The 24,896-nt window shown below is 36.6% G+C and overlaps 1 protein-coding gene across 2 annotated transcripts in view; it reads right to left on the bottom strand.

The window, feature by feature from the left end:
* Positions 1–7,558: 7,558 nt before the first annotated feature.
* Positions 7,559–24,896, bottom strand: part of pir (pirin) — a 120,035-nt gene continuing 102,697 nt past the window's right edge. For both annotated transcript variants that reach the window (XM_028799802.2, XM_028799803.2), the window contains exons 9-10: positions 20,821–20,887; positions 7,559–10,144 (exon numbers count right to left, since the gene is read on the bottom strand). In XM_028799802.2, coding sequence (XP_028655635.1) covers positions 10,032–10,144; positions 20,821–20,887 — 180 coding nt within the window. In that variant the 3' untranslated portion in view covers positions 7,559–10,031. The remainder of the gene's footprint in view (positions 10,145–20,820; positions 20,888–24,896) is intronic.

Below are 24,896 nucleotides of genomic sequence, written 5' to 3' on the forward strand. Positions count from 1 at the left end.
GAAACTCCAGCATTAGCCTTGAAATTCTTCTTTGCTTACATTTGGAGGAAAAATCCACAACCATTTTAAGATCATCTGTAGCAGAAAAAAAAAGCTTTCAGTGAACTGCACAGTTGCTGCCCACCTATTTTGTCTTTATTGTAAATAAAGCCATACAGATGTACTATATAAGGTAATGTAAATTTATGGGATCTCTGATTCCTTCTCTGTGGTTATTTTCAATCTGCACCATGTTCTCAGACATTCTTTCAGGAGTCTGTCGTCAATTAAGTAGGACCAGATGCATATTTTAAAAAAATCAAAATGCCTGGAATTGCTGTTATAGCATACAAGGTGTTCACAGGTGCCAGTTACTTGAAGTCAAATGGAAATTTTTCACCTTAACAGCGGTTTGCAGATAATACAAAACACAATTTACTTTTTTTTTTTTTTACATCTTATGCTGAAATGTTACTTTTTTAAAGAACTAGAACCTGCAGTTCAAGTCCCAGCACTGTTTGTGTGGAGTTTGGGTGTGCATGAATTAGTTTTTTTCTCCAGGTACTTTGGAGTTTACTCACATATTTCAAAAACATGCATGTTCAAATAAATTATAATTACATTAACTGGCATGCCATCCAGGGCTGCTTGAATCTCATTCTGCCTTTTTAGGCTGGAATAATTATTATTACTGCATAAAAAACAATTTTGCCTAAGAAGAGATTCATATGTAACATTAAATTTCACTTAACTGAAATGCTGCTGAATTTCATTAAAAAATGTTTTAATAATGTGTAGGTTCCAAATCCTTTTCAGTAACCATTCTCAAAATAAACTGTTTTCTGCTTAAAGTCAGATTTTCAAAAGATTACAACATGAAAGCCTATTACATCAGTAGGAGTCTTGGATAACAATCTCTTATGGATTAAAAATTAGCTAATAGGGAGGAAACAGGGGTTACAGCAAAGTGTGTGGTATCCAGATGGAGAAATGATTCTAGTGATGTACCACAGGGGTTAGGGCTTTGGCAAAGTTTTCTTTCTAAATTATGGTTAGAATTAAGATTATGAACTTAGTTCACTTTGGTTGAGGAGGATAAGTTATGAAGTATGACAAAGAGTGTGGGAATGTAAGAATAACTGAATACAAATCCAGATAACATTAAACAGATGGCTCACATCAAACACAAAGTCTCAAATATGAATATTATGCTATTTCAAAATTATAAAGGTTTTCAGACTTAACACTCCCCCACTCCAGTAGTGTTTGAAAAGCCTAGTAATGACTTCTATCACTTTCTCTCGCCTAGACTCCCTAAATCCACCATGTCAAATTGACTGGTCAATGGGTGATGCTATTTCTGTAGCCCTACATCTAGCCCTTGAACACTTTTAATCAGGATGCATTATTTTCTGCCTTTACTGTCCTTGTTCCCCCTAAGGTGGATCCGAACATTACACTGCCTAAGCCTGTGCAAGTATTTTTGTAACTGGATACTGATTATCTTATCAGAACAGACCATAGGTGGTGGACACAGGCAATTAAAATCTCATCCATATAGATTTTACAGTGGATTCAGAAGACATTCAGACCCCTTCACTTTCTGCACTCTTTATTATGCTGCTGATTGAATTTTAATTGGAAAAATTTGCCATTTTTGCCCATAAATCTACACTCTATAACACATAAAGACAAAGTGAAAATGTTTTGAGAAAGGCTTGCAAGTTTATTTAATATCAGAAAGTGGAATCTCTTATTCATAAGTATTCAGACTCTTAATTCAGTACTTTGTAGAAGTCCCTTTGGCAGCAACACATTTGAGTTTTCATCAGTAATTCTACATGCTTTGTATACCTACATAGATTTGGGCAGTTTATTCCAATCTTCCAGGCAGATTCTCTCAAGCACTATTAGCTTGGAAGAGAAGTGTCTCTAAACTGCCATCTTCCAGAGACGTTCTATGGCGTTTGTCTGGGCCACTCAACGAAAGTCAGAGATTTCCCCAAATTTCTCCAAAATTGTATGTGTTGGGTCTTTATCATGCTGAAAGGCGAACCTTTGCCCTAGCCCTTCAAAAACCTTTTTGTATTTGGCTGTATTCATTTTCCCTTAACTCTGACCAGTCTCTCTGTCCCTGCCACTGAGAAGCACCCCCATGTTGCTGCCAACCCAATGCTTTGTTGTAGGGATGGTATTAAGCAGGTGATGAGCAGTGCCTGATGTTTGCTAGACATACTGCTTGGAGTTCTGCCCAAGAACCTCAATTTTTGTCTCATCAGGCCAGAGAATATTTCTCCATTAAAATTCATTTTGGCAAACTCCAAGCTAGAGTTACCCACTCTACTGTACAATAAACATCTGATTGATGGGAATTCTGCTGAGATGGTTGTCCTTCGTGACAGGTTCACCCATCACAGCGGGGGACTTCTAAAGCTCTGCTTAGTGAAGTTCTGGTGAAGTGGTCATCCTTCCAGTGGGTTCTACTGATTTAAGCAGAGAACTTCTGAATCTCTTTTAGAGTGGCCATTGGGTTCTCAGTCACCTTCATAACCAAGGCCTTCTTGCCCAATTACTCAGCTCTAGGAACAGTCTTGGTGGTTCCAAGCTTCTTCCTTTTCACACTTATTGAGGCCACCTTGCTATGGGTAACACACAAAGCTTTAGAAAAGGTTTTATACCTTTGCCCTGATCTATGCCTAAGCACAATTTGATTTAGATGTTTACAGAGAGTTCCTTGGCCTTTATGGCTTGGTTCCTGTCCTGAAATGAAGTGTGAAATGTTGGACCTTACATACACACGTGTGTGCCTTTCTAAGCTTGATGTCCAATAATTTTGTCACATGTAGACTCCAATCAAATTCTCGACACATTTCAAAAAGTAAAGCAAATGGATACATTTGACAATAAATTGGAGTATCACAACACAGCAAAATATCTGAATACTTACATCAGCGTTTTTTAAACTATGGTTTGCCACTGTGATGTCTGAAATTGGGTCTAGCCAGGTCGTGAATTACAATTGTACTTAATGAGAAAAGGTAAAAAATGCTTCATAGAAAGTCCTGTGATGGGTTGTCGCTTACATAGTTTAAACACACCCACCTGGACAACAATCTGCAGCATTTCTCCAAGGGGGAATTGGACGATAATCAGCCACTATTCCACGGTGATTATAGGTCACAAAGACACATGATATACAAAATTGGGTAATGAAAAAAAAAGTTTAAGAACAACTGACTTCTATAAATGAAAAAAATCAGTTTTTGACTTTTAATAAATTTGCAAGCCTTCTGAAAACATGTTTTCACATTGTCAGTATAGGTTATTAAGTGTAGATTATCTGATGAAAAATAGTGGTAGATGTGGATACTACGTATGTGTTCTAAATTGTTTTTCCTTTCACTTCCTGTTTAAGTTCAGGCTGATCTTTCGATGTGGTATTGTGTTGTTTTTCATGGTCAAACGGTATGTATGAGTTTGTTTTGTGAGTGAAGTGTAAGTTTATGCAGGTAGCTGTCAGTGTTTGTCACACCTACAGTCTGTGTCCTGTTAACATGAGTGTCATTTGCAAGTGAAATGTGTTTCAGTGTCAGTGGCTGTCGCAAGTGTAGTTCCTAGTCTTGTCCTGACAATATGTATAATTGTATTTTAAAATGAGGCTCATATGTTGAACTTGAGCCACATTACCCTGTCTTTCCAGTATCCTCATTCAGCCATAGTTTTGTATCAGCTGTTTTTGCTATGTTTTCTTGCGAGCAGGTGGTCATGCATTTACCGTCAGATGATGCATGCTGCCGTGTCTTCACTGGCCATGAGAAGGAGTTAAAGCTGAATTTCAGGGACACCATGGGCCAGATGTCCAAATCATGGGTTATGTTGCTTGTCTTGGCATAAATTGTTGATTGAGATCAAGATTAAGCTTCAAAGGCCAAGGGTATATGACTTTTTGCAAGACAAAAAGACAACATAGAGTAATTTAGAAATATATATATCTACTCTCTATATATAAAAAGATAAACTAAATCATGCAACGTTTTCAAGCAATGCTCATTTCTCTTCAAAATCGTATGTCATATAGTATAAATCTATATATAATTATTTTTGTCTTTATTAGGAGAATACAATAATAATACGTTTATGTCAATACAACCAATTTAACATGAATATGTTAAAAAAATACATTATAAACATCTGCTCCGCTAAGAACAGTAGGGGTTGAGTTTTATGTTAGCAGTTAACAAGCCATGCAGGTGGCACAAGGAGATTGTGAGTTTGCATCCTGGGTCATCCCTGTGTGAAATATTGTAAAAAGAGAGTTTTTTTTGTTTTTTTAACTCAACAAAAAATTCCACTATGCACCGCGAGCAAAACAATGCTATCAATGTGGGGTTGGGCCACCATAGGCAGTGGTGCACACCCCTAGTACAGTATTAGTATATATATTAGTATTATATATAGATTATGGTAAGTACTTAAAAATAATCTATTTTTTAAGGAAATATTATTGGTTACAAGATCATATTAAAGTTGAAGAGTGTGGTGGCATAATATAATTTAGCCTTTATATTAACAAAACCTGACACTTCAAAAGGTGTTGAATGTTTTTGATATTCATTATATTGAAGGAATGTGTAAGAGATTTAATTTGGTTAATTAATTATCTGTCTTGCCTTTGGCAGTGGCAGTAATTATTAAATAATTTGGCAAGGCACCTACTTTATTTACCTTACCTTTCTCTATTGTAGGAGGCAGTCTCCAGCTGCTAGACCTATATCAACTGAAACACACTTGTTTTAAGATGCACAATTATACATTTCTTTGATAAACACAGATTATAGAAAAAAATAGACAGATAGCAAAGTGTCTCAAGATGGGGTTCTGCAGGAAGTTTAAGCAACTGAATTTGCACTGTTGGCATAAGACAGTTTGCCTGACCTCTAGCATTTTGTATACAGTAAATCTATATTTACAGTATAAAGTTATAACATGTGAAGATGTCTGATCATGCTACTCAAACTGAATTTGACAGTAATGGTTTCAATTTTTACATCTGCCCCACTAAAGCTTTGTAATTGCTTATAAATCACAAAAAAAATTACATTTATTTTCTCAACCTAATTAAAGGTACATGACACATGAGAGTGGGAAACCAAAGAAATTCATTTATGACACTTGGGAGTAGCTTAGAACCCTTCCTTCTCAAACCCATTACTTTTCATATTCTCTATCTACATTATGTTCAGTCTAAGTCTGCCACAATCACGATATTAAATACCACGCAATATGGTTTCTTTAGGTCTAAAGTAGAAGCATCATTATCCACAAGCAGTGTACAGAAGTGAACAAAAATGCTTATGGGATTTTGGGTAGCATTTTGTGCTGCATGGAGTACAAATAAAGCAAGGTTTGGTTTAGAATTAATAGTGCATCATAACTGTGAAGCTATATCTGGAATAATGTACAGAGTTTTGGTCTATTATTAGTCCAAAGAAGAGCTACAAGACATATTTGAGGACTATGAGCTATAAACAAAGACTGAAGCATTTAAATTTATTCAGTTTAAGAAAAATATGCTTAAGAAAATCCATCCATCCATTTTCCAACCCACAGAATCCGAACACAGGGTCACGGGGGTCCGCTGGAGCCAATCCCAGCCAACACAGGGCACAAGGCAGGAACCAAATTCCCGGGCAGGGTGCCAACCCACCGCAATGCTTAAGAAAATGACATAGGGATTTAACAGGGAGAATGCATGTTAGTTTAATGTTAAGTTTTCATCTAGATGACAGGGAAACGATAGAAACTGGTTAAAGGTACACTACAAAAAGTGTTACAAAATGTTTCAACACATATAAAGCTGTTGATTCATGAAAGAACTTACAAAGTAGTGTTGCTGATAATAGCATTTGCATATGTGGACTATATTTAGTAGCTTGTAAATAAACAACATTTGAAGAACTATATTGATCTGAAGAGCATGTTTTTGTTTTTATGAGCAGAGATGCCATTCATGATTCATGTTGAATTAGCAGCAGCTGCAACTATTTATGCTATTCAAATTCCAAAGCATGCTGAGTGCCCAAAGCCATAGGAGATTTGGTAGGAGTAGCCCATCAACAACGTTGGCAAGTGAAGTGAGCAGAAGTAGAGCGCCTATTTTTTTTCCATGTTGTTATCGCTAATATAAACCTCCTTTGGAGCTCAGGGCATCATAGTTGTCAGTAGAAATTAAGATGAACCAAGAACAATCAAGGCCGTTTAATAAAATTTCTCCATTATGCTGCTTATTCATTTCCTAGAACTTGACTAAAGGTAAAAAGGGTGGTAAGGAATTAACAAGACAAAAGTAATGGAGGAGAAATACTACAGCTAAATGTATAATATAGTGGCTAAAGAATCTGATAGTTTCCCACAGGGGTGACAATTTTATCTTCACAGCTGACTTATTGTGCCATCCTCAGACTGCTACTTAACATTTGAGTTGTCCACTTGTTTTTAAAAAATACAGAATTAGAAATACTGTGCAACATATCTATACATTTAAAACTGCATAAAAGATGAGTTGATACATACTAGAAACTTCCATCTTTTATAGCAGAATATACACAAAATTATGATTTTTATGAATTCATATACTGTAAATTAGACATGATGGTGCAGTAGTTAGAATTGTTGCCTGACAGCTCCCGAAACTAGGTTTCCAAATCCCTAGAGTTTCAGCTTTCTCCTCAGGTGTCAGGGTTGGAATTTTTATTTTATTTTCCCTTCAGCATATCAAAAACGAACAGTTTGTCTAATTGATAGATAGATAGATAGATAGATAGATAGATAGATAGATAGATAGATAGATAGATAGATAGATAGATAGCTTTATTAATCCCAAAGGGAAATTCACATACTCCAGCAGCAGCATACTGATACAAAAAACAATATTAAAGAGTAATAAAAAATGCAGGTAAAAACAGACAATAACTTTGAATAATGTTAACGTCCCCCCCCCCGTTCTCCTCAGTCTGTCAGTGGAACAGGACAGTGACAGCAGTCTGTCACTGAAGATGCTCTTCTGTCTGGAGATGACACTGTTTAGTGGATGCAGTGGATTCTCCATAATTGATAGGACCCTGCTGAGCGCCCGTCGCTCCGCCATAGATGTCAAACTGTCCAGCTCCATGCCTACAATAGAGCCTGCTTTCCTCACCAGTTTGTCCAGGCGTGAGGCGTCCTTCTTCTTAATGCTGCCTCCCCAGCACACCACCGCTCTTTGTATGACTGAAGATGCCCTGTGGTTGACTGTCAAGCTGCTAGTACCTAATATTGTAAGGATAGCTTTCAGTTGCCAGTGGCCCTGAAACGGCCCCTTAAATGTTTGCATTAATAGATAGATACAGCACCAATTGTAATAATGATGTCTCAAAACACTGATGATATATTGGGTAAGTTATATATTGTACCATTTGTAATATTTAACAATCTCTGTCAAATGTTTTGATTAAATTAATGCAAAAAATAAAGAAATAAAAAATTGGTTAAATATATTTGCAGCTCATCATAACAGGAATAACTCCAAGGAGGTCAAAAAAAATATGAAAAGCACCTTTATTACAAAAATTATTTTTCGGGAGAAATGAACAAAGCAAGGAATAACAGCACCACGTAAAAAAATGAAATAACAAGCGTTGCTTCCCTGGGTCTTTCTAAAACAGGTCTTAAGTCCTTATCTATCTGTTGGGGTAGCTTACACGCTTGATATTGTCACCCACAGCCTCTCTCTTGCTATTGACTTCTCTTCCTCACAAAAACGTGAGCCTTTCCGACTTAGTGTCCTGCTCAGGCACTTTACAGACAATTTGCTAGTCAAGTAACACTTAGTGTTCATTTAAAATGCACAAATAGGAGGAAATAAAGCATATTTTCAGCTTAGATAAATGCCACATCAGTAGCACTTTTTGGCTCTAAGAAAGATCACAGTGTCTGTGGAAAACTGTTTTCCTGGAGCACAGAGATCTATGATAAAATTGTAACCACATTCAAAGCTGAAGTACATCCAGGAGAGCACCCAAATGCCATGTTTTATGTGGAACACACTGGGCAAGTGCTTTAAAAATCTTGTGCCACAATTCCTCCTGAAGACATGGTAAAAACTACTTCCTTCTCTACTAATGTTTCACCTAGTAAAGATTTACTTGTTGTGTTTGCCTTTCCTTGAAGTTTTCACAGAATAAATGGACTTTAAACTGGCACCCATGTCAGTCAATAGCCACTGTACCCAGAACTGTGCGGCCAAGATAAGTGCGAGCAATGTATTCTAAACTGAAATGGAAGCCTCCTCTTTGAGTCAAATAGATTACATAAATTTAGACTTGTAAAACAACTGTCTATCTGTTCATTTTCTCAAACTGTTACCAACAATTTTAGGGCCACTGGGACATTTTTCGTATCATTTACTTGAGTCTGTTGCAGGAGAGGAAATAATAGCTATGCTAATAGATAACTATTTACATCAGTATGATATTTTTGTTTACTCTTTCATAAAATGTTAAATATAAAAACAGGTATTTTTAAAACTTATTCACTATACCAAACGTGATCAAGGGATGTAAATGTTCACAAATAATACACAAATTCAAATGATCCTAACAAAATAAAGAGATAACTATTCTAAACTTATAATAAAATGTATTAAACAAACATATTTTTTACAAATATATGTATATACTGTTATTGCTTTTTTCATATGTTTCATAGATATGAAACCAAGTGATAAATACTGAATACTGAAAACTCAACAGCATTGTTACAATATTTAAAATTACCAGTACTAAAATTACTAAACTGTGTTGTTGTTCCAATATAATTCATATAATTTGTGCCCCATTCAAATGACAAATTGTATCAAGTTAGTCATCCAAATTCAAACTGGGATTAGTTTTAAAAAGAAAACAACTCTAATATCTAGCTAGTTGCAAGCTGTATTCTTGTTAAAAAAAAAAAAAAAAAAAAAAAAAAAAACTGTTTGGGAGGCCTTTTGACATTCAGTTTAAAAATGTGTGCATTACAGCATAAATGAAGCATGAACATACAAAATATGTAACTTTTGTTAGAAATAATGCAATAAAATTTGGGGTTACTAGGAAAACTGTTTAACTGTTTGCACTTTTTTTTTTTTTTTGCTAGACTGATGTCTGCGCATGCATCAGAACTTAGCTAAACTTCCTTTTTATATTGGCTTCTTTTGTTAGATCAGATTGCGAAAATGTAAGACTTCAGCCAAAATTTTCTTTGCTTAATTGTATGATTGAGACCATCTGGTGTGGGATTCAAACAAGTTAACACTTCTTAGACTGCTGCAAACCTTTAATGAAGCAATGTAGTCTAATCAAAATCCATGTTTCACATATCACTCACAATTCATTTTTTACCACATTTACATATCAACCTTCATATAATTTTCCTATGTCCTTGTTATGTATGCTCAGTGCCACCTGACCACTAGTTCACATTTTGGAAGAAAGGCAAATGTAAAATGAAGGAAGTTCAAATTAAAGTGTATTCTTAATTAAGAATTTTACTGTATCTATCCTTCAACTGACCCCAGGCAAATCTTTGATATCTGAGTTTAGATTTCAGTATTGGCAAGATTCACCATTAATAACTAAATTCAATAAGACACAAATAACAGTCAAAAGAAAAAGAGACCTTTTCACAGTGCAAAACCATAGATATCATGGGACGAACTGTTAGGATGTTTCAGAAGCATAATGAAAATAAAATTTCTTAAAGTATTATAAACAGCTATTATATGAAGTAAAAGACAATAAAGGGCTTAGAGGTTTGCTTAAATTTCTACACATAAATTGCCTATGAAGAATAACTTTATGGTAACTAATATGATTTCAATTATATTATTGAATATGTAGCTCTATGGCCAAAATAATAGAAATTCTGCTCAGAAAAGTACTAAAATTTTTTAAACAAAGAATTATTTGAAAAGTAAACTATATTATATATTTTATTGTAAATATATCACTTCATTATTAACTTTCGGACTTTCATCACTTATTGAATCTCGATTTCCATGTTTTAGCACGTTCAAATCCATTTCTGCAATTTTGAAAGTCATTGATAGCTTGTGCAATTTCCTCTTCAGTGTTCATAACAAAAGGACCTATTAAATTAAAAACAAACATAGTACATCATTAGTAATTATATACTTCACTTTCTGAGCTTACACAGAAAAAAAAATCTTTTTCTTTTTTTCTGTATATATAATGTAATGTTTTTGTAATTCTTCATGAATTAACCTAGCATTGTTGTTTCATTTATGTCACTGAGAGACAGCTACCCTGTGGCTTACAGTTTTGTGTATTTGAGAGCTCATTCTATGTTTATACTGTAAGCATTCATATTTTAGGGATGGAAAAAAGTAGAGTCAAAAACTAGCAGGAGTCTAAACCAGGAAAAGCAACAATTTAATAATACCAAAACTGAAAAAAACAACAGAATCAAAAAACCATAGGTTCTCTGGTTTAAAATGTCTCTGTTTTGTGTTTTCATAGCATCAAAAACAATGATTACTCAGATATGGCAGCCTCAGGTAAATCAGTCTCTTATCTTTTTATGACAATGCATGAGAATGTGGTACCAAGTGTGATTGTAGGTTGTTAATGGGGACCAACTGTGGAATCCAACATGGCATCTGAAATGTCATCCATGAAATCATTTATTAACATCTGAGAGCATTTATCATCCATGACATCATGCTGAGGTATGGATAAAGTGTAATGCATCGCTCTTGAACTATGAGCGAATGTTTTATATGAATAATATTCTGAATGCCAATGCTCTATGATGTGTGGGAAGCATACCAGTACTATCTAGTCTTATTCTATAATGCTACTTCTGTGCATCTGATCCTTTAGTGTCATTTGGGATGAGAGATGGAATGAACAAAACTGCCCTCTTTTCTCTTTTTTGAACAAAACATTTATTGAGCATACTTGCATGTCTGGTACCTATGAGTAGAAGGCAGGTATGGTTCCATTAATACCAGTTCAAGGTATGCTATATATGTGAATAAACTGATCAAGAATGCCAAAGGTCTATTTTAGCATTTACCCTGGACTCACTGGAGTGAATCCATTATTGATGTCTATGTTTCCTTTATGGTATTTTTTGCTAAATAAAGTTTCACTGTTTTGGATATCCACTTTCCATTTAATATAAGCTGACGTACTACAAAGGGGAGAGAGACAGAGAGAGAGAGAGAGAGAGATGAGGATGACCTGATGAGCTACAGTTTGTGCTGGTACTTATTGAATGGATTAGCTGAGAGAGGGGTAAGGCAAATGTAGGTTTAGAGAACCAGTGTGCACTTTCCATGAGTCCATCACTACTCCATTTCCAAATGCTCTAAATGCAAGCTTTCTCTCTGTATTTGTGCAAGACACTGGTTGTACAGTCACATGATTCATGAATGAGAGTTTGAAGCACTGGCCGAAGATGTCATGTATCCTACTTTTTCTAATGGTAGCAGGAAAAGCCTACAATTTTATTATTTTGTGAGCTTTCATAATAATCTCTACAAAAAGATACAATTTATTTTGAATCATTCTCTCAAGGCAGGAACAAATCCCGGGCAGGGCACCAGCCGACAGCAAGGGACACACACACACACACACACACTAGGGACAATTTAGGAATGCCAATGCACCTAACCTGCATGTCTTTGGACTGTGGGAGGAAACCGGAGCACCCGGAGGAAACCCACGAAGACACGGGGAGAACATGCAAACTCCATGCAGGGAGGACTCAGGAAGCGAACCTAGGTCTCCTTACTGCGAGGCAGCAGCGCTACCACTGTGCCGCCCAACATTTTACCACTACGTTAAATCACTGAGGTAATTTTACTACTTCATTTTTAAGAAAACTTTATTGTCAGTTAATTGTGATATAATTAGTTCAAGAACATTAGAATGTGACCAATGAGTCACTGAAATGTGCAATGAATTAAGATTTTCTGTTCATTTCATTGTCCTGCTGCCTGGAGTCACTAACATGCTAACACCAAAAAAGTCTTTTGTATGGTTGAAATATGCTGTAACAGTAAGCAATTTCCACAGCAAGTTCATGGTTTTTAAATACTGACTTTTGCATAAGAAATGGCCTACACACATTTATTCAAACAATTAAGACAAGAAACTAATGAACAAGCAAGGACACAAAGTAAACAAGATGGAAATAATGGCTACAGTGTCTATGGACCATCATAAAACAAATTTTGAGTTAAAGCCATTCTGTTGATGTGGGTTGCTCATTTGTCCACCTACCAAGTACACAGAATCACTCTCCTTCCCACCTTCTGGATATACATCTTTTACTCATTTCTGGAAGTCTTTCATGAGACTTCTAACTGCCATGAGCCAATCTGACAGTGTCCCATGTTGTACCTGTCATGGTACACCATTATAGAAAGACCTATAAAAGCTAGACAAACTGGAATCAAGCTGCTTTTGTAAGCTGCTCTACAAAAACTAGGTCATTAGGGAAACCTTTTTTTGTCAGTCATCCTACAAAGTACACTCATTTTTTGATTTCTTAGGGAAAATATCTATTGTATAAACTGTCTATTCTTCTTTCAAGAGGAGAAAATCCATTTTTCAAAACGTTGTATCATATATGCATCAAATATGCCTGTTATCATAAAAGAAAAAATGTACAAGAGATGCAGGGATCATGTTGATTTTTTTTATTAAGTAATAAGAAAAAATGTGCATCCTCAAAAAAGGGAGAATCTCATTCTCAGTTGTGTTTAGCATCCTTAGCTCTCAGGCGGACACTAAAATTCTGTTCTCAAAACCCACAATCTTTTAATGTGGCTAAAATTTCTCCTGCAGGAGTCTCAATAAATACATAAATTAGAATCTATATAGTACACCACTAATAAGACAATCAGTGAAGTACATAAGATCAAATTAAAGCTTTTGATGCATTTCTTTTTTATAAAATACTGACAAGTCTTAAGACTTTTAATTCAGCAGTGAAACATGAAGTTCAAATAAATGTACAGTTCTTTACAAAGGATTTTTAAAATAAAGAATTATGTGCCCATCTACCATAATGAAGCTCATGTTATTAAACTTTTGGAAACCACTTAGCAAATAAACATAATAGGTTTAAATGCCTAATTTTGGTCTTGTTTATTTTTAATGTTGTTAATGCAAAAACTACATAAACCCTGAGTTAGTTTCATTATAATAGACCACATTCAGAAAGTATTCAGACTCCATCATTTTTTTCAGATTTATGCTGCAGTGTTTGCTAGAACCATTAAAATTAATTTTTCTCCTCATCAAGCAACACTCATTTGTTCAGAATGACCAAAAAAAGCAGGATTTTAGACATTTTTGAAAATTTATTAAAAATACCAGAAATATTATACTGTCACAAGTATTCAGAACCTTTACTTGGCACTTAGCTGAAGCCCCTTTAGCAGTAATTAAGGCATGGAATCTTTCTAGGTATGAGACAGCAAGCTTTGCACACATCTATCTGGAGATTATTCAGCCACTCTTTTTGGCAGATCCAGTCCAGAGGCCTCATGTTTAAATGGTGCGTACACACAAAAATGTTGCATAAAGCCACTCACATTCTCACTCCAGTTCAAACTATTGAGTATGCAAGTTTTTGGCTTGGTTTTGCAAACTGGCTGCACCAAGCGTCAAAACAGTGCTACTGCTCCTGCATGGCTTCACTTTATTTTTTGAATTCACATACCTGATGCGGCTTTATCAAATACACTGAAATTAACCGCATATCATTTATTAGTTTAAGGCATTTGATTGTAATCAACCTGTAACAATATAATGGTCCACGGAATGGCCAAGCTATTCCAAATACCATAGCTGCTTTAGCATTGATATTCTCATTGCACCATTCAGAGTATTTAACCCACTGTATCTGAGAGTGGAATCACAGCTCTACAGCAGCAGGATTATCGGGATACAGTATCTGACATGCTGCCGCATCCATGTGCACAGTCTGTTTGAACTGCTTCCAAACGGCAAATGCTTCAGAGCCTTTCCTGTAGGGAACTCGTGGTTCAGAAACAGTTTCATCCCAAGAGCCCTAAACACAATCATTCTGTCAAGTGCTCCTACTAGAACTGTTTGTACATATAACCACAATTACTTCACTGTAAACTTTCACCACATTTGATATATTGCACAACCTGAGCCACTTTATGAACCATTTTCACTATCGGCAAAATATGTACGTACGTTTATTGTACTTATGCTTTCATATTGTATATTTTTCATTGTTTTTATCCTATTATTATTTTTATTGTTGCTGTTATTTTATCATTTTATAGCAAAATACCCGCGCTTCGCAGCGGAGAAGTAGTGTGTTAAAGAGGTTATGTAAACATATATATACATATACATATATATACATATCTACATATACACATATCTACATATACATATATATACATATATATATATACATATACACATCCACATATATATATATATATATATATATATATATATATATATATATATATATATATATATACATATATATATATACATACACACACATATCAACATATATATACACATACATATACACACATACATACACACACACATACATATATATACATATACACATACATACATAGTGCGTTGTAACACGGGCTGTGATTGTTACATGGGAGGGAGACGATAAATCACAGCTTCCCGCTTTCTAATCGGGCCTGTGATTGGTGCTTTGACGGATGCCCAGATCCCACAGTATCTCCCCTTAGGAGAGGCGTTAGGCAAGTGTAATTGAATAGCGGTGCTGCAAGTTTAGCTTTACACCTGTTTTTAAGGCTTATTGACTGAAAGGGGCTTTCATGAAAAAAGTTAGGGCTTTGCTACAGGATACACCCTCCACAAGTTAAGGAAGTAAAAATAAAGGTATATATTTCTGTTTTATTTAAACCTTTTAAGTTTGTATGCGGGCGGTATGGTGGCACAGTGAAAGGTGCCAGTTAGGAGACCCAGGTTCGCTTCCCTGCGTGGAGTTTGAATGTTCTCCCCGTGTCTGTCTGGGTTTCCACCGTGTACTCCGGTTTCCTCCCACAGTCCAAAGACATGCAGGTTAGGTGCATTGGCGATTCTAAATTGTCTGTGGTGTGTGGGTGTGTGCGTCCTGTGGTCAGCTGGCACCTTGTCCAGGGTTTGTTTCCTGCCTTGTGCCCTGTGTTGGCAAGGATTGGCTCCTGTATTTAGGATATAGCGGGTTGGATAATGGATGGATGGACATTTGTATGCATAGCCCCATTTGCCCGTTTTCGTTTTTTTTTCTTTCTTCAGTAATATTTCAGCAAACCCGGAGCTTGTCAGTTCAAATCCTGGTACTGACACCACTGTGTGACCCTGAGGAAGTCACTTCACCTGCCTGTGCTGCAAAAAACAAAAGTAATGTAACAAATTGTACCTCAGATGTTGCAAGTTGCTGGAATAAAGGCATAAGTCAAATAGATAAATATGTATTATACACATAGGAACTATTCACTTATTTTCAGTTAAGTCATCTGCAGCAAACCTTTATAAATGAGGGTTTCTCCTTTTTAGATAGTGCAAACTGTTTCTTCTTCATTGAGGTTTTCTCTTGGAGAGCTTTTTTCATTTCATTGAAAATTAAAGCAGCAGCTGCCAAAATATGTAGCTTTCTTATTAATTTTTCAACATTGTGTAAAATAACTTTATAAAGTAACATAAAAGGTTTAAATACTGGTTATCCTTTTACACTAAAATATTACTAAAGAGATACAAAAAAAGTAAAATGCATATGTTGTTTTTCTTTAAGGAGATTAAATATTACTGAAGAAAGAAAAAAAAAACTAAAACAGCCAATGGGGCTATGCATACGAACTTAAAAGGTTTAAATAAAACAGAAATATATACCTTTATTTTTACTTCCTTAACTTGTGGAGGGTGTATCCTGTAGCAAAGCCCTAACTTTTTTCGTGAAAGCCCGTTTCAGTCAATAAGTCTTAAAAAGAGGTGTAAAGATATTGACAATAAGCTACACAAACCCACCAAGACATACAATCTTTTAAATGAAGGCGCGAGTCGAAAAACACCATCCCATACTATTAGTTAACGATTAATACATTTCTATATGTATTGTAAGCATACAATACAACTGATGATATGTTGCGCTTATTTATCTGGTGTACCGACATTTTTGTGCGTTTAACGGCTGAAATCTAACGTGGTTTGTGCTCTTCAGAATAAAAACTGTTTGCATTTACCTTTTTAATAAAAGGCGAGCTTTTAAGCCTGAGAAATCACCCCATAAATGCACACGTTTAATTGCACATGTGTTAATATGTATGCTTACACAGTATTAAAAGACACTGAACAATTAACGTCATTTACCTTCGTTCCCACGTTTGAGTCGTGCTGTAAATCTCTTCCTTGTTTTCAGTTCACGTGATTACGTAGGAGGCGTGATGACGCGATACGTGACTCCCACTCCTCCATTACAGTATATGGACAAAAAAGAGGTTCCAGTTATGACCATTACGCGTAGAATTTCAAAATGAAACCTGCCTAACTTTTGTAAGTAAGCTGTAAGGAATGAGCCTGCCAAATTTCAGCCTTCCACCTACACGGGAAGTTGGACAATTAGTGATGAGTGAGTCAGTGAGGGCTTTGCCTTTTATTAGTATAGATATATATATATATATACATATTACGATTGTTATAGTTCTCTTTGTATACCACGTTGTCAGTTCAGCACTCCGGTTGTAATATGACCAAGCCGTGCAAGCACACTCTTGAGAATGCAACGTATAGTTGTACAGGAGAAAAGCAATCTTGCCTCAAATCAATGGCAACCTTTTGTAGGTCTATGAACTTAATTTAAACTTTAGGTTTACACGGTGCTTTGTTTCCGACGTGCTGCGTTCAGTCAGTTCACGTGAGCCACTCTCTTGTATGATGTTGCGATGTCCACGGCTTTATTTAATGTTAGCTAAGACCCGGCACTTAAAAGTTTCTCGCTACAGCAATTTTAACTCCGTTACAAAGTCATCCAAAGTCTCGTTTATACGTCGTGTCTTCTCATTAAACTTGTATCTCGCGAATATGGTATTGCAAACGGCAGCGGGAGCGTTTCTATAAACTTAATTTAAACTTACAGTTTACACTGTGCTTTGTTTCCGCAGTAGCGAAGTGATCACTCCTGCTGCGTTCAGTCAGTTCACGTGAGCCGCTCTCTTGTGTGATTTTGCGATGTCCACGGCTTTATTTAATGTTAGCTAAGACCCGGCACTTCAAAATTTCTCGCTACAGCAATTTTAACTCCGTTACAAAGTGATCCAAATCTCGTTTATACCTCGTGTCTTCTCATTAAACTTGTATCTCGCGAATATGGTATTGCAAACGGCAGCGGGAGCGTTTCTATAAACTTAATTTAAACTTACGGTTTACACCGTGCTTCACTTCTTATTGTTTCGCTGCCTTCTCAATTGTGTAATGAATGTTTTCTTCAGTGCTCTTTGGGTACGTACTGCGTTCACAGTCAGTTCACGTGATTACGTGGGAGGCGTGATGACGTGATACGCAACTCCGCCTCCCACGGCCAGTGAGCTGCAGTCCATTACAGTATATGGACAAAAAAGAGGTTCCAGTTATGACCGTTACGCTTTGAATTTCGAAATGAAACCTGCCTAACTTTTGTAAGTAAGCTGTAAGGAATGAGCCTGCCAAATTTCAGCCTTCCACCTACACGGGAAGTTGGAGAATTAGTGATGAGTCAGTCAGTCAGTCAGTCAGTGAGTCAGTGAGGGCTTTGCCTTTTATTAGTATAGATAAGAAAATAAGTTTATGGAGGATTTGCATATTGAATCTCATTGTACCATACAATAACAATAAAGGAATTCAATTCAATTCAATAGAAGAGAGCGGGTATTTACATATGATGACAACTGGCTTCTAAGTCGATTTAGATTTCCAAGCACTATGTTCTTGTAGCTCATCATTCATCATTTTAAGATGAAATGCAGTAAAGTATGTATATTACATTATACAGATCAATTTTTAACTTCATTTAAATTATGTATACTGTTAATAATTAAACGTGTGGGCACGGTGGCACAGAGGTAGCGATGAACAGGCGCCCCGTTCAGGGATTGTTTCTGCCTCGCGCTTTATGCATGCTGGGACTGGTGCAACCCTGGATGGATAGATGGATGGAATAATTAAACATGTACTACGAAGATAGTTTAATGTTCCTTAAACATTTTGAAGAACTGGTGTTCTAAGCTTACAGACGGCTTGACATTTATTATTGTGTGGCGACTGGTTACTTGGAGAAAGAAAAGGAAGGACAGGAATTGGGGGTTAGTACATTTGAAAGAGAGAGTACTGCTGGAATAATTTATTTCATCGAGGGTCACGCACAGCACAGCAAGCCAGGAACAATCTCTGGATGGGGCACCAGCTTGTCGCTACTACTGCGCCACTGTGCTCCCATGTTTAATACATGCTTTAATTCCTAGCATAATGAAAATAATATCAAGTATACACCTTAGTATTTAAATTGTTCAGACAGATGTAATATCATTAATATAATGTATTATGTGTCCTGTCAGAAAGAAAAATCCTGTTTAAGAAGCACGTAGTGATTCACACACATATAGTATAAAGAACACATAGAATACAAAGCATTTAACATGCTACTTTAGTTAAGATAGGATTTGAGAAACTTTTAAATTAAACAATTTCAAGATGAAGTTTGTGACGTTCTACTTTAATGACAAAATAAACTACGTGATTAAAGTGGAAATTTCGAGATTATAATTGACATTTCTTTCCACTGTGTCCCTATTTTTTTTTCTTTTCTCTGTACCCTAATACACTTCTATATGACACTCAGACGGTGGTCTACGACTCACCTTTTCACAGCAACTTTGATATCTGACCACTTCTTATTTATTTTGGGCACTGTGCGACTTTCTCAACTTGAACTTTCAAGTTTGTCCACTGCTCTATGTCATTCAATCAACATCCTGTTGTTGTTTATACAGTACCACTGCTTAAACCAACAAATAGTATGTTTTACCTTGCCTCCACTTGGTATTCGCTGAAATTCTTGTTTATTTCCCGAGCTTTTGCCATTGTCTTTTCACAGAAAACTGAACTTAAGGAGCTATTTATATTGATATGTAATTCAAAGAGGCGTAATTCTGGGAGGAGTAGGATGGGGTGGCAGGCGTGTGCACATGCGTTACATTTCACACTGACTGGGATTTATGTAGCGGAAGAACGTGGAAGTTGGCATACACACAGATTTATGCATCTGGATTTTTTAGTGTGTACTCACATTTCTGCTTTTGTCCATATGCCATTATTTAGTGTGAATTCTATACACGACTTTATACATTAAGTCCCATCTCTGTCAGCTTGAACGGAGATTGTTAGCGGATAGCTATTTTCAGGTCTCTCCACAGATATTTGATTGAGTTCAAGTCTGGTCTGTTGGTAGGACAGTCAAGGACATTCACAGAGCTGTCCCTAAGCTACTTGTGCATTGTATTTGCTTTGTACTTAATAGTTATTGTCTTCTTAGAAGTTGTACCTTTGGCCTAGTGTGAAGCAGAGAGTGCTCTAGAGCAGGTTTTTCCTTAAGGATATCTCTGTATTTTGCTCCATATAGTTTCCCTCAACCCTGACTAGTCTCACAGTCCCTACCGCTGAAAAACAACCACCATGCCATACCACTGGCTTCCTCCCGACCTGACACTTTGAATCATGGCCAAATGAAAAAGAGGCTTTTGCCTGGCCACTCTGTCATAAAGCTCAAATCATATTGAGTGCTGAAAGGATGGTTGTCCTCCTGAAAGTCTCTCTTACCTACACACAGGTTCCCTGGAGAACAAGCAGAATGACCATTAGGTTCAGGGGCATTTCTTTTAACAAGGCCTTTCTCCCCTGATTGTACCATTTGGGCAGGCAGCCAACTCTATGAAGAGTTAGTTGTGCTTGTTCCAGATGTCTTCCATTTAAGAATTATAGAGGTCACTGTGCTCTTGGGAACCTTCAATGCTGCAGAATTTTTGTAGCTTTCCACAACTCAAGTCTATCCTGTCACTAAGTTCTTACAAATGGCATAGAAAAGGGTCTGAATACTCATGACAGTGTGACATTTTTTTTTAATTTTAATAAATCTGCAAAATCCTGTTTTTACTTTGTCATTCTGGAGTATTGAGCATTGCTTGCTGAGGGAAAAAATAATTTAAATGATTTTAGCAAGGGGCTGCACATAACAAAATGTGAAAAAGTGATGGAGTCTGAAAACTTTCTGAATGCACTGTAGCTCCTTTCACATTCAGGATCATATTTATAGATTGTAACAATCATGTTAATGGTATGGACATGTTCAATAATTTCAAGATTTTTGAAAAATAAAATCAGGATCAAAATTGGCCAAGTATGGGGTATTTTAAATGCTACGGCAAAAGTTTAATGCTAAGGCATCATGCAAACTTTTAACTCAAATTTGATTTGCCCTAAAGATTACTTTGTTATAATAGATAACAAGGACATGTAAATGATGAACTGTTACAAATATGGTAACTCTCAATACATTTTTGCAGTGCTTTCAAAAATAAACAAAAGTTTTTTTGTTTATGATTACAACACTTTTAACATGAGATAATACAACTTTTAGATTACTAGATTACCTTATTTGCAATGGTTAATGCAGCCTACTTTGACATTCTCCCTAGCATTGCCCCAGTAGAAGGCAGGTTTTAACTGATATGCTCTGTGTTTGTCTTACCATGCTTTGTAATTGGCTCCTTTATTGGCTCTCCAGCAATCAGTACGAAATGAGCAGTTTCAGTCTCCTGAATAACAATAAATAAATTAAAAAAAAAAAAAAAATAGATCATGTTTACAAAAGTAATATTATGCCAGTCGGCCACAACATTAAAACCACTGACAGGTGAATATTATCTTGTTACAATGGCACCTGTCAAGCTGTAGGCAGCAACTGAACAGTAAGTTCCTGAAGTTGTTATGTTGGAATCAGGAAAACTGGGTAAACATAAGGATCTGAATGACTTTGGCAAGGGCCAAATTGTGATGGATAGACAACTGGGTCAAAGCATTTCCAAAAAGGCAGGTCTTCTTGAGTACTACCAGTATGCAGTGGTTAGTACCTACAAAAAGTGGTCCAAGGAAGGACAAACTAGTGTACCAGTGACAGGGTTATATGCATGCAAGGCTCACTAATGTGCATGGGGAGCTACTGTAGCACAAAGTATTGAAAACACTCATGATGGCCATGGTGGCTGATCGGTGCATTTATCATAGTAAAAATTGGTTAATTTGTGAATACAGTTTTTACTTTATGGCATTATGGCAAAAACACATTGTTTCAGAAATACAAAATTGCTCTTTTACACCAAGACATTCTGTTTATTTTCTTATTTCATTTAGACACAAGAATATTCACTGTACAGCTATGAATATCTGTTTTCCCTTCTTACTTGGATATTCTTGCTTTAACTGATAAGTTAAAATAATTTGATTTTAGAATAAAATGAAAATAAATTGGGCGGCACGGTGGCGCAGTGGGTAGCGCTGCTGCCTCGCAGTTGGGAGATCTGGGGACCCGGGTTCACTTCCCGGGTCCTCCCTGCGTGGAGTTTGCATGTTCTCCCCGTGTCTGCGTGGGTTTCCTCCGGGCACTCCGGTTTCCTCCCACAGTCCAAAGACATGCAGGTTAGGTGGATTGGAGATTCTAAATTGGCCCTAGTGTGTGCTTGGTGTGTGGGTGTGTTTGTGTGTGTCCTGCGGTGGGTTGGCACCCTGCCCGGGATTGGTTTCCTGCCTTGTGCCCTGTGTTGGCTGGGATTGGCTCCGGCAGACCCCCGTGACCCTGTGTTCGGATTCAGCGGGTTGGAAAATGGATGGATGGATGGATGAAATTAAATTTTCCATATAACAGACCCGCTAAAACAAACAAGAACAACACTTAACCTGAAATAAGTATGTATCTCCACATTGTGAATAATGGCAAGAGACACATAAATATTTTGAGTTTTGTAAGTTTATTAGCACAGGCAAGCAAAAATGTCCCTGTAGTCCATGAACACTTTTATCCTTGGGTAGCTCTTAAAGGTCTGGAATATGAAGGCAACTCCTCAGCTGACTGTTCTATTAGTGGGGAAAATAAGTGACTCTTTAAGTTAGACATGGTTGCCCTATTCTACTGAGTGGACTAGCTTCCCATTAATCTACTAAAACATTGCTCTTAAACATAGACCCGGTTTTCCCTGCTTGGGCTCATTTGCTGCCACCAATTATCCAGGAACTCTTGTGGTCTCTTGCCGGCTATACATAACCTCTCTCTCTCTCTCTCTCTCTTTCAGCTATATCACCTCCCTTCTAGTATCATGGAAGGGAATGGGGCAATTTCCCTAGAATATTCTCAGGGTGTCACATTCTCTGTCTTGCACTGGTGGTCCTGCTCATAACACCACATACAACCGGCTTTACCACCTCCTACCAGCCCCTACCTTCCCAAACTGACATGCTGAGGTACTTGCTGCATGTCAGTAAGGATTTCCTCCTTAACTACAGGTTTCCCATAATGTCAATTCTTCATATTTGAGTATGGAAAACAGTTTTTCAGGACAAATATGGTATGTAAAAGTTTGGGCACCATAGCTTAAAATATCTGTTACTGTCAACAGCTAAATGAGCAGAAGATGAACCGATCACCAAAAGGCATACATTTAAAGATGACACATTTCTCTAATATTCTAAGCAAGAATAATTTATATTTCCATCATTCACAGGAACAAAATACCAAAAAAAATGAAAAGGGTCTGAAGCAATAGTTTGGGCACCTGACATAGTCAGTACTTGTAACATCCCCTTTGGCAAGAATCACAACTTGTAAACACTTTTTGTAGTCAGTTAAAAGTCCTTCAATACTTACTTGGAGTATTTTCACACGTTTGTCCCTGCAGGTTTTCCACAGGTTTTCAATGATGTTTAGGTCTGGGGACTGTGAGGGTCATGGCAAAACTGTCGGCTTGCACGTTTTGAGGTATTCCATTGTAGATTTTGAGGTGAGTTTCTGATCATTATCTTCTTGTAGGACCCATCCTCTTTTTAACTGTTTTACAGATGGTATTATGTTTGCTTCCAGAATTTGCTGGTATTTATTTGAATTCATTCTTCCCTCTACCAATGACATGTTTCCTGTGCCACTGGCTGCAACACAAGCCTAAAGCATGATTGATCCATCCCCATGCTTAATAGTTGAAGATGTGTTCTTTTCCTGGAATTCAGCAACCTTTTTCCTCCAAAAAAACCTTTGCACATTGTGGCTAAAAAGTTCTATTTGGACTTCATCAGTCCACAGGACTTGTTTCCAAAATGCACCAAGCTTGTTTAGATGTTCATTTGCAAACTTCAGGCTAGGATGTGGCTAGGATGCAGGAAAGGTTTTTTTCTGCTGACTCTACCATGAAGGTCATATTTGTTCAGGTGTTGCTGCACAGTAGAACAGTGCACCACCACTCCAGAGTCTGATAAACCTTCTCGAAGGTCTTTTGCAGTCAAACAGGGGTTTTTATTTGCCTTTCTAGCAATCCAACGAGCAGTTCTTTCTGAGAGTTTTCTTGGTCTTCCAGACCTCAACTTGACATCCACTGTTCCTGTTAACTGTCATTTATTAATATCATTACGAACTGAGGAAACAACTTCCTGAAAAGAATTTGCTATCTTCTTGTAGACTTCTTCTGCTTTGTGAGCATCAATTACTTTATTTTTCAGAGTGCTAGGCAGCTGCTTAGAGGAGCCCATGGCTGCTGAGAATTTATACAGCGTTGCAGTTTGCAACACAAGGCATTTCCTAATGATAACCTTGAACAATCCATAGGCCTAACAGGTTAATTAAGGTCTGAGGCCCTGGTAAAAGTTATCTGAGACCTCTAATATCTTGGGGTGGCCAAACATTTGGATGGTGCACCTTTCCTTTTTTCACTGTATAACTGTACAAAACAAAAAACAATACACTAATCTTGCATAAAATGCTGAATAGAAATGTGTCATCTGTAACTGTATGCCTTTTGTTGATCAGTTCATTTTCTTCTCACTTAACTATTCACAGTAATAGACTTTTTAAGCTAGGATGCCCAAACTTTTTTAAACCACTGTGTATCATTTTGTAAGATAATCAGATGCACATATCCTAACAATTTGCAATAGTAAACTGACTAGTCCCAAATAAGCCAACTGATATTATTATTATTCTTACCTCTGGCTACAACTGGAAGTCAAGCAAAATGACACCTTTATTGGCTAACTAAAAAGATTACAATATGCAAGCTTTCCATGCAGCTCAGGCCCTTTCTACAGGCAAGATCTAATGATTACATCTTGTCATCTTGCTTGACTTCTCATTGCATCCAGAATGGCTAACAAGTTACAACACCCTACTATTACCTCTGGTTATAAAGGAAACTGAATTTACAAAAAATATGATTGTATTATAGAAATTGCATATCAAATAATTATGTTAATGTAAACAGTCACTGTTTATTGCTAGGGATCAACTAGTTCATTGCACCGACTATTCTTTTTTAATACACGAAGTACTTATATTTATCATTTTACATACACGTATGTCAACCATCTGGAGGCATATTACAGTCATGGCCGAAATTATCGGCACTACTGGAATTTTCCTTGAAAATGCACCATTTCTCCCAGAAAATTGTTGCAATTACAAATGTTTTGGTATACACGTTTATTTCCTTTATGTGCATTGGAACAACACAAAAAAACAGAGAAAAAAAGCCAAATCTGACATCATTTCACACAAAACTCAAAAACCAG

Source organism: Erpetoichthys calabaricus, chromosome 4 (assembly GCF_900747795.2).
Source record: "Erpetoichthys calabaricus chromosome 4, fErpCal1.3, whole genome shotgun sequence".
Lineage (NCBI taxonomy): Eukaryota > Metazoa > Chordata > Cladistia > Polypteriformes > Polypteridae > Erpetoichthys > Erpetoichthys calabaricus.